This window comes from Cynoglossus semilaevis, chromosome 14, assembly GCF_000523025.1.
Source record: "Cynoglossus semilaevis isolate Cse_v1.0 chromosome 14, Cse_v1.0, whole genome shotgun sequence".
NCBI classification, from domain to species: Eukaryota; Metazoa; Chordata; class Actinopteri; order Pleuronectiformes; family Cynoglossidae; genus Cynoglossus; species Cynoglossus semilaevis.
In genome coordinates, this window is record NC_024320.1 from 6,018,123 (window position 1) to 6,029,173 (window position 11,051).

The window sequence follows — 11,051 nt, forward strand, 5'->3', positions numbered from 1 at the left end:
AGTAAAAAAGTAAAGATATAGACACCTTTATAAACAAACTTGAACAGAAACCTGATAAAATTAAAGACTTCCCAACAGCAACAGAGAGAGAGAGAGAGAGAGAGAGAGAGAGAGAGTAAAACATTAAATATATTCTATCCTAACAAAAACCGCTAATACATTTTATTTAATATTTTTAAAAGTATTACATAAAAAAAAATATACATATTTATATATTTAATGATGTACTCTCTCTCTCCCTCCCTCTCTCTCTCTCTCTCTCCACCTGGGAGCAGACCAACACCTAACTTCCGGCTTCGTCCTTATTTCCTTCTCTGCCCCTGTCTGTCTGTCTGTCTGTTGTTGTGTTGTGCACACCTTGACAATTGTGGGATAATCTCTAGACTCTCCGTCCAAATTCGTTGTGGATATATCTATCTATCATGTCTCTCCATCGATCATGGATCATATCGCACACATTGTGAAGCGCCAGGGTGCGTGCCCAGGTTTTGCTCTCCGGCTTCGCCCGCTGTGCGGTGCTGTGTACTATTGAGTGTCCGCCGGGATACATTGGAGAGTTTTACACATTTGTCCGACAGCGGCGGGATTGGACTGCTCCCAACCCAAATGTAGGACAAAGAGATGAGGGGGTGAAATTTGGACAAGCCGAATCGTAAAAGATGGAAGGAACAAAAATGGATAACGTTTTCCTCACGTTCGCCTTTGGGATTTTCATACTCGGTAGGAAGCGAGCCTCTTTGCACGTTGTTTGCTCACGAATTCCCGGGTTTCCCGCTGTGCTCTACTAAGTTTACCTACAAAAGAAGTCGCGTAGCTAATCAGTGCATTTAGTGAATATATCTTTTATTTAGGTCACGTGAAGCACATCTGACATTCTGGAGAGCCCTTAGCTAAATCGGCATGTGTTAGTCTAATCTAAAGGCGTTGGATATATATTTGAGTAATAAACTTAAAGTGGCTCTCTTGAACTGCTGCTGTGGAGAGTTTATCTGTAGGGACACGCTTCACGGCTCCGTGCTAAAATGTATGTGCCTGATGTTGAGTAAGGTGTGTGAGTCCTTGGGTGTTTTATTACATGCTGGCTTTAAGGTTTAAATGTGACACACGCAGAGAAGATTTTCAATGCATTGTAAGGACTTTTCCCAAGCGTTTGGCCGTGTTGCATTTATTTTGATCAGGTTTTCAACTGTCAGAAATTAGGGAAATAACAAATTAAGAAATAAAAGTGAAAATCACATTTTAACCAAACCTGAATAGAAAACACACAAAATAGTTCTCATGGTTTGTAAGGACTTTTCAAGGACATAATGTATTGTTTAACTCGAATCCTGACCTAACACGTATTCTAATCCTAACCTCAACCTAAGTGGAATATATATATATATATATATATATATATATATAGAGGTGTGTGTGTGTGTGTGTGTTAACACAGTGTAATATATAACATACATTTTGGTATATCACCGAATTAATGAATCACATACATCTATATAAAAAACAAGAGTTTCTTTTTAAATTTTGTTTTATGTACATGTGAATTTTGGTCAACTGCAATCACAGATTAGTGCTATGTGTGTGATTTTATATATATATATACTCACCCACACATATATACATATACATATATTATACTGTATGTGCGTGTGGTTTGTGAGGTTAGTGTGCTAAGAAGATAGAAAGAATATATTCTAGAGGAGTTCATGTCTGAGGAAAGTGAGAGAGCGATAAGGACAGATGGAGGGCAGGTGGTTCATCAGAAACTACAGGGAGTTAGTAAGGAGGAAGTGAGAGCAGTATCGAGGAGAATGGTGTGTGGATAACATGAGGACCACTGAAGAGTCCAAGGCTGCTTGATTTCGGAAAAAGAAAAGTTTTTCCTTCATATTGATATCACAATTATTTAACATGTTTGGTCATTGACTCTGAAAAACATTAAACACCAAACTCACCAAACACACCAAACACTGCTGCGCCTCTCTACCTGCTGTGTCCTCCCCTGCTCCTCTGCTCCTTCTGCCATCTTAACTTGCATTAACGCTAACACTGGCAACCACCAGAATACACCCTGTGAGTCATGATTTTTTATCTTGCTGGCCAAAATCTTTTACAGTCCACACAGTATTCAAATAAATTCAAAAAGTATAACCAAATTATGTTAAATACTTTGCATGGGTATCAGTTAAGTTAAGTTTTACTAACACTTAGGGTTGTCACAATACCAGATTTCCAGTAGTCGATACCAATACCTGTGAATTTCCACGATTCTGGATAATAATTTTTGTCTTTACCACGATAAAAATACAAAAACAGATCCCATGTACTTTTAAATTCATTACTTTATTAAAGACGGTTTCAAACTGTCAAGTATTTAATCATCATTGATCACCTCAACATCTCTCTGTACAGAATATAAATTGCAGTACCAGCTGCCACGACATAACTGTGTATTTAAAAAAGAACAGCAGTGGCCTATAGCCTCCCAGTATATAAAAACAACCAATACTGTGCTAATAAAAAAGTTCAACTAGCATAAGGACAGAGGCTGTTAGAGAGCAGCTCCTAATGTCACGTCACATGACCAGTACGGTATTGTTACATTACGTTAACCATTTGTTATTGTAAGTGAACAATTGATCCAGAGTTGTTCTTCCTTTGTGGTGGCGCCGACTACTCAGTGCTCTCATATTTATACTGCCCCCATAGGTTCCACTGAGAATCGACATGGCTGGCTGAGGGAAAAGTTGAATACTGTGTACTGACTGTAACAGAAAAAAACAGGCATTGATATAATTTCTTGCAGGTTGGCATCAACTTGGTACCAAAGTATTGGTTGTTGTGAAAACCCTACTAACAATTACATACAATGAGCCAGTACAAAGTACTTCAGCAGCAGTGGTAAACCAACGGTCATGATTCCCTACGCTACCCATTACCCTGCTCATCTTAGTATTTATCTTTATTAATTTTCATATCTCCCTTTCCCACAAGGCTCCTGCTCAGCCCGAGTGGTGACAGTGTCTCCTGGTCCACTAATCCGGGTGGAAGACCAGCCAGTCTCCATCAGATGTGAAGTCAACGAGTATTCAGGACCACGTGAGCAGGTAGTTGTTGTTAATTACTACATCATTTCAATCATAGTGTTTCCCTGTCGTGAAATGACACTCCCATCATGTTATTCCGACTTGCAGGACTTTGAGTGGATGATGACCAGGGACTCCAGTGGGGTGCGGATCAAGATCATATCCACCTTTGATACCAGCTACTCCCATCCGTCACTTAGCAAGCGTGTTGCATCTGGCGACATCTCAGTGGTGAGGCTTGAAGACAATGAAGTTGAGCTGAAGATTGGAGAGGTGAAGTCACAGGACGCTGGGCTGTACTGGTGTCAAACGCCCAGTACTGACTCTGTCATCAGTGGCAACTACGAGGCTCAGGTCCAGCTCATCGGTAAGGGAGACATGTACATTCTTTAATTCCTTGTGGGTGTGAGGCTTGTTGGATTCTATGGCAGACATGTTAGGTGTGTTTGTATTTAACTAATACACTTACTAAGTGATTAAGGTCATTTAACTCATTTGTGTATTAGCAGTGCCCAAAATATCTGTTTCACTGGTTGTTTTGCCACAAGATTCCTAAACCATTCATTAACCCTTGATCTTTTCCAAGATCACAAGAGTTAGTTTCTACAATTGCTGTGCTTGACAGGTTTGTATCATTAATTTAAATATAATATAGAGGTTTTACAAAATATCAGATTCTAACCTAGTAACAAGAATAAAGGACTCTGATAGTAAGATTGAACTACAAGGGACTGGGTATTGTTGTGTCACTGACCTCAGAACTATGCATGTATGTGAATATGTGTGTTGGAAAATTTAGTAAAAAAAAAAACTTTATTCCATCTTGAACTTTAGAACAGCTCTAGTGTTGGCAGCAAAACATTCCGTTTTCCTGGCTGTGTTGTGTTATAATAAGAGTCTGTATATAAAGCTAACAGGTCATGTTGGTTCATCTAACAGCCATCATGACTTATTAATACTCTGCATACCTTTTATAATTCCTTCTGCCACACACACCAATGCTGTGCACTTAACACCGCACATGTGGCAAATGTGTGAGGGGAGGGGGGGGGGAGCTGAAGAGAGTGTATAAATAGACCAACAGGGCAGTCAATTCACGGCAGTTTTAATTGTAAAGGCCACATTCACAAAATATATTGTGCCTCAAAGGTCTTAAATTAGAATTAAGACTATGCGAAAATTGGAAGAATACACACACAATCAGTAATATCATGAGCTCATATTAACAATACCAAACAGAGCCGACAACTTTTTACAAAGGTTATTAAAAGCCAAATCAAACAACCATGGGGAAAAAAAGAAGGAGGATGAAATCTCCCTAACATCCACAGTCAGTGTTCAACTGTCTGCCTCGGCAAAAAATTAGACAGGTTTAGTTTTGATAGATTGGAACAATGAGAGTTGTGTATCATTAGCACAAACCTTTGCAGATGGTAAAAGCGATGTCGTGCTACATGTTTACGTTCTGGACCTTCCATGACTCTTCCATCTCTAATGGACTCCAGGTACTTGGGTGTATCAGCTGTCATTACCTCTGCTCCACCTGCTTTACTGTCATTCCCACTCATACATTTGGTCTTTCCTCTTCTCATCTTCGTTCCTCTCCTCTTCAGTGCAGTCCTTCACCTCTGCAGGTTTTCTACCACCTGCTGTCAAACTATCACCACAGTTTATGTCTTGTATAAACCTCCTGGCCCACAGAGCTCCCTGTCTGACCTAATCTGTCAACCTGTCATTCACAGTGGCGGGTGCTGGTCTGACAGGGGGAAGCTCGAAATCTAAAGGCTTTTAGCCAAAATACAGCAGTTCTTAAATGTTTTTCTTAGCGAACTGGTCTGGTTAAATACTGTCAGACGACACGTATGAAAGTGAAAGTGAACTCCTTGTCATCGTGTCACAGCTCACCACTGAACACAACCAAATGTGACCTCTGTTTTTAACCCACCACCAAAGTGAGCAGTGGGCAGCTTTAAGGACCAGGGAGCAGTGTGTGTGTGTGTGGACGGTGCCATGCTCAGAGCACCTCAGTGGAAACTTGGCAGATGGTGGACTAGTACCTGAAACCTTCCGGACCCAAGTCCGCTTCCTTAACCACTAATCCACCACTGCCCTGTTAAATATATATATTACACATGATCAAATTCTGCATCATTTGCATATTGATCATCTCTCTCCACAATAAAGGCCAAAACATTTCACCTTGTTTTTAGCATGGATAAAAAGTTTTGGGGAGTTTTTTTTCTTCTAAAACTAAATCATACTGAGCGAGTATTTATGTAAGTTGTTTCCTAAACTGCCAGTTGAGTGACCTTGCCAGCTTACTACCTAGGAAACCCCCACAACTCTTTGTCAATGTAATATTTATTTATATTTGTACCACACATTATTAAATATAAAAAAAGAGTAAAACAGTACATATTTAAAAATGTATTTGTTAACATCTTGGCAGAAACAGAGGTATTACCTCAGAGGTAGTAATTTCCTGGCCTTACTGCAACAAGTATTTTTAGCACCTTCAGGTCCAAGTTAGTGTATTCTGTACATTTGTAGTTGCTGCAGCTAACGGTTCCTTTTTTAAAAATGGTAAATGCACACTTCAGTCTTTCTCCACTCATGACAGCCCAGCAGATGGAACCAAACTGTCCGACTTCTGAGGTGGCTGGGTTCAGATTAAGATTCTGACTCAGACCTCAGAAACATTTATGCGCAACTTGAACGCACCATTAGCTGTAGCACACATATATGTCACAAACGGAACATTACTCTTCTGTTTTCCTGGCAATGTTTGTTGCTTTATGACGAAACAGTGGAGGCGGGGACTGCAGTTAGGGGTCACTATGAAACTGAGAGGGTCATTACCCCCCGTCCCCAGTGCCATCTGCGCGCATGGAGGAATCATCTTCCTTAACAGGATTGTGCTGAACAACCAGGTCAAGTCCGCTGGCATTTGTTCCTAGAAATTTCTCAGCATTTTAAAGGTTTACAATAACCATTTTCTAAACTCTCTTGTCTTGGGTTTTTTTTGTCCCCAGGACCTTGCTTATTTAATGATACTCCATTTTCTTCCTAGTTTCTTAGCCGGTGTTGACAACAGCAACTTCCCTTCTCTTCACAATATCCACAGGGCTCCGCCCCCCTGCTTCTCTCTCACACATCTACTCATCACTTTCTCATTAATTCTGTTTCTTTCACCAACTTTCTCTTTCATCATCAAATTCTCCAACCTCTGCTTCCCCCCTCAAACACCTTCTACAACTTCATATTTCATATCCACATTTCTCCACTAAACAATGTTTACACAATTGTGCCGTTGCATGATTACAGGCCTGACGCCTGCTGATTATGGAAAGTTGTCCTTAGGTATTTTGCGTTAATATACGCCTTTAATTTGACCATAAATTGAGGAGTGGACACGTCGTAGTTGTTACACTGTAAAATGCATTACATTTCTGTGCTGCACTTTTGTCACATCAGCAACACACTTCCCCTTGAAGGGCTGGATGTAACTGGAAGACTTTATGAATGTAACTCCTTCATAACGTATTAATAAATGTTTCTGCGATTGATTATTATTTATTGAACTTAGAAATATTGTACATTGCTCTGTAAGTTGTTATTTAATTTAGGTTAAATAAAATGCAGCAGCATTTACTTTATTATAAGTTAAATGCTTTTTAAGCTTTAGTGAGCCACACAGAATGACCAGCCAGGCCACATTTGGCCCACGGCCTTCAGTTTGACTCATTTGACCCAGTGCTTCCCCTTTTTAAAAAAAACATTAATTATGATTGCATTAAAATGTTTCATATTTTTAATGATTCAAAAGCTTGTCATGTAAACTGTTTGCCTTTTCTCTTCTTTTTCCAGTCATTCCCAACACGCTCAGTGTATCGCCAAAGATCTTGCCCCAAGAGGTACCAGAAGGAAGTGACATCACACTTTCCTGCAATGTGACTCGAGTGCTGACCCACCCCACCTACCTATCTGTTACCTGGGCTTTTAAGAGTGGCACAACATCGGAGGAAGTGTTGACTTTTGGTCCTCAGGGTGATGTCAGGACAGGGGCAAAATATGCATCACGCTACTCTGAGGGCGGCATCCGATTAGTTCCTGGGAGGAATGGACTTTTTACGTTGGTGATTTCCAGGGTGACAACATCTGACAGTGGGACATATGAGTGCATCGGAAAAGAATGGACACATGAAAACAAAGGGACATGGATAAAGATTGTGGAAAATAAAAAAGAAATGGGGGCTGTCACAGTTATTCCTACAGGTAAGAAAAACACTACTCTTCAAATGACACTAGGTTACCTAAGCTGTGCATATTGTTGTGGTTTCAGCTATGCTAAAATAAGCACTCGGCGTATATACAGTAAATTGTATGTTTTTCAGTTGAAGTAATTTTGACTCACTTATGCAATCATTTGTCTTTTTTTGGATGTCTGTCATCACCTATCTAGAATTCAAACATTTATTTGAACTTTTAAAATTTGAGTGAAGCCCCAGGCTGTCTGAAATAGCTGCGACTCATGCTACACAATTAATGTAATTGCAAATGCAATTTCACACTGCGAGATCAGACAGTGAGATCACCACATAATACGCTGCCATTTGCAATGTAATTTATATTAGAAAACATCTACTTGGTTGCACACCGGCACTTGAGGAGTTAGCAGACACTCCATAGGCACATATGAGAACCAAAACTCTGAAGTCAAGTTTGCATAATATATCCCATTTTAAATGGATGATGTAGTAGTTACAATGAGTATTTTGTATATTTTTCTAGTCTTGTTGTACTTGTATAAAGAGAAATGTCTCCACTAAAAGTTGTTAGGTGCCACAGCCTTTACACAGAAATGCCATCTTTTTATTATTTGTGCCTTTGTGATATTCTTTCAGTCATAGGGATGCACAGCCCTGGTACTTCTGCTACCGATCTAGTAACCTGATACTCTATAAAGGTTTTTCTCCACAACCAGCTGTGTAACAGTCAGCCAGTGGTGTGTGTGTTTCTACTGTAGTACAGTGTCCCAGTTCAGTTCTGCTCTGGTGTTGATCATTTATTGGTCTAGGTACTTTACTAACGGATGGGCATGTTTATTGTAATTTTTGCTTCTCCTACTTTAGGAAATGAGAGGGGCATTCAAGTACCATCAGAAAATTTGAGACTTGTAAAAAATACTCATGAGAAAAAAAAAATATATATATATATTTTTTTTTTTTTTTTTTGAGAGGGAGTACCTGCATTATTATGATGTATTATCATTATTTTAGTGTTTGATTTGATCTCAAAATAATGTGGGACAATATATTGCCCAGGCCTAGATAAAAGTAGGAACTCAGGTTAGCTCTACGTCTGAGGCCAATTTTATAGCAGCTAAAATATAACCTGCTCCTTTATCTGTACCATTGTTTAATGGTTGTTTTTTTGTTGTTGTTTTTTCTCCCTTCATTCTGAGCTTGTGTGGTCTGTGAGTATTTATAGTAGAGTTAGAATGGAATTAAATCTAACTTCTGAATTCAGTTTTAAACATTTTTGCAGGCAGGCAAAAAAAAACCTTCACATCTTTTCTGGTTCTTGATGAGAGAAGCAACTTCCACTTCTGATTGTGTTTGCAGTTTTCTCTATTACTGTGGAGGGTAGGGAAAGACAATGAAGAAAGAGATGGTAGAAAAGGACATGGGAGAGGTCACTCTTCTTTTGTCGGGCTTTCTTGCCTTCTCTCTGTTTTTTGTGTTTTCTGTCTGTCATTAAAATTGCTCATTTTCCCTGCTTGACCTTGCTTCATCCTGTACACATACACTCTTCTTTCTTTATTTCTTTCTTTTTACATTTCTGTCAATTTTACCCATTCTCTCCCCTCCTCTCTCTTTCTTTCCCTCATTCTCAACCCCCAGACCTCACACATTTCTCCACTTTTGTGGTTGCTGTGGTTACCATGCGTAACATCTTAATGGAATCCCATGTCCTTCTAAGTGTAGAGAAACGCTCAGTTGTACGTACAACCACCACACACTCTCCGCACTTTATATAGGCTAGTCTCAGGTCGTTATTGTCACAGTCCATTCCTATTGACTTAGTGGCTTAGGAAAGAGGTCAAGCATAGTTAAACAGATCAGCATGAAGAGACTATTCCCTTTCATTCTTTGGTCAGTATTTTTACTTGAAATATACAGAAAAGATTGACTCTTTATTTGGGTGAGTCTCTTTTCTGAGCAGGATATACTTTAGCGTTGTTCTGCAAGACTGTGCCGCTCCAAATCTTCTCTTTCTTCTCTTTTACGAGAGCTGCAAAGTGACATTTCTGAATCATTGGCCGATAATGTGTTTAATCTATTCACCAAATTGACAGTGTCAAAGTGATCCATAAATGCAGCGGTCAGCCAGTGTCGTGTTTCTCTACTGCAGTTCAGCATCTCGAGGCACACGTGTGTAATCAATTTAAGTAGGTCAACAATGTCATTAGATCAAAGTGTATTTTAACAGCTGGGCCAGTAACAAGAGGTGTAAGACTTTTTCTGTTGCAGAATGAGCAATTTATTAAAACATCTATGAATGTGTCTTAGTGCTTAATATGGACTATATAACAACATCACAGCTGTAACGCACTGCTGACACTTCCAGTGGAATATGGGAGTTACATCTGAGCCAGTCACTTTTTTGTTGGGAGTTTTTTTCTTCTTCACAGCTTTGTGTGTTTATACATTTGTTGAACCTTGGTTGCTTCTCAGTTTAGGTAACATTGGTCTGTTGGAGGACGTTGTTGTGTTATTTTATGATTCATTTTATTGATGTTTTTTCCAATGTGGCTACAGTGACTTTTTTATATACAGAACAATTTGTTCCCATTTGGATAAAAATGCACAATGTCATAAGCCAGTACTGATCCACATCCCACATCTCCTTTGACCTTGTGAGAGACATGGGCTTGAGGAAGTCTTTTAGTGTCACTACTTTGTCATATTACCACAGTAGGATGAAGGAACTAATAATCTCTCTGTTTGTGTCTCCAGTTGATTCGCTTACAGTGAAGGCTACATCTTCCCTGTCTTCATCATCGAAAGCTCTCCTCTCCCCTGGGGACACCCTGGCCCTACTTTGCTCTGTCACTGCAAACAATCTTCAGACCCTAGCCCTGGAAGTGACCTGGCTTGCCAATGATCGTAACATCATTACAATAGACCAGAGTGGGGTAGTAAATTCAAACTTTTCCTCAAGCAGTGAAGTAGTAGAACAAGGTAAGGTCAGCCTGGAGAAAACCGGCGCTGGTGACTTCAGGCTGTCAGTGAGAGATGTAGGCGATGGGAATGGAGGGGAATACAGCTGCCATGTTCGGGCCTTCATTGACACAAGAGGAAAGAGCGCCGGAGGAAGTGACAGTTTGAATATGGTGGCCCAAAAGAAATCCAGCCCGGTGGTGGTTCAGGTGTCTCGGATCAGTGAGTAAACTTTCCACATTATTCTTTTCTTAATTTGATGTCATGTTAGATATCAAAGCTTTTGTCATGTATCTTATACTGGACCATTCTAAGGTCTGCTCAGTCTCACTCGTTGCTATTTCTGTCCTCTACCTGTTCTACCTGCGCGTGCTCTCATCGAAGCTGACTGTGTCTGCTTTAAAGCTGACAGATGGTCCGTCAGTGAAGTGTGCTGGATTAATAATAGTGTACATCTTAACTGAGAAAACAAAATTGCCAACTAGGTAGATGTTTTATAATCTGCTAAAATCTGGAAAACTGTCTCAAAACTAGCCTTCACAGTGTCATCTGTTTAGGGATGTAGTTGGAGATTAGAACATTCTAGCATCACACTGGTATCCATCCATTATATCACCACCTTTACCTGCTTTAGTTGTATGCAATTTCCAAAATGTTATTATGCAACAAAAAGCTATATTATGCAAACATTTGAACCACAAGAAGTGGGTTGTGGTCTTTAACAACACTGGGAGCATAGCTCCTA

General features: G+C 39.8%; 1 protein-coding gene across 1 annotated transcript in view; it reads left to right on the forward strand.

Moving 5' to 3' along the window:
• The first annotated feature begins 285 nt into the window (after positions 1–285).
• ptgfrnb (prostaglandin F2 receptor inhibitor b) overlaps positions 286–11,051 on the forward strand; it is a 31,936-nt gene continuing 21,170 nt past the window's right edge. Inside the window, exons 1-5 of the mRNA XM_025062028.1 lie at positions 286–720; positions 2,992–3,104; positions 3,192–3,450; positions 6,951–7,358; positions 10,103–10,528. Of these exons, the coding sequence (XP_024917796.1) occupies positions 660–720; positions 2,992–3,104; positions 3,192–3,450; positions 6,951–7,358; positions 10,103–10,528 (1,267 nt within the window). The 5' untranslated portion in view covers positions 286–659. The remainder of the gene's footprint in view (positions 721–2,991; positions 3,105–3,191; positions 3,451–6,950; positions 7,359–10,102; positions 10,529–11,051) is intronic.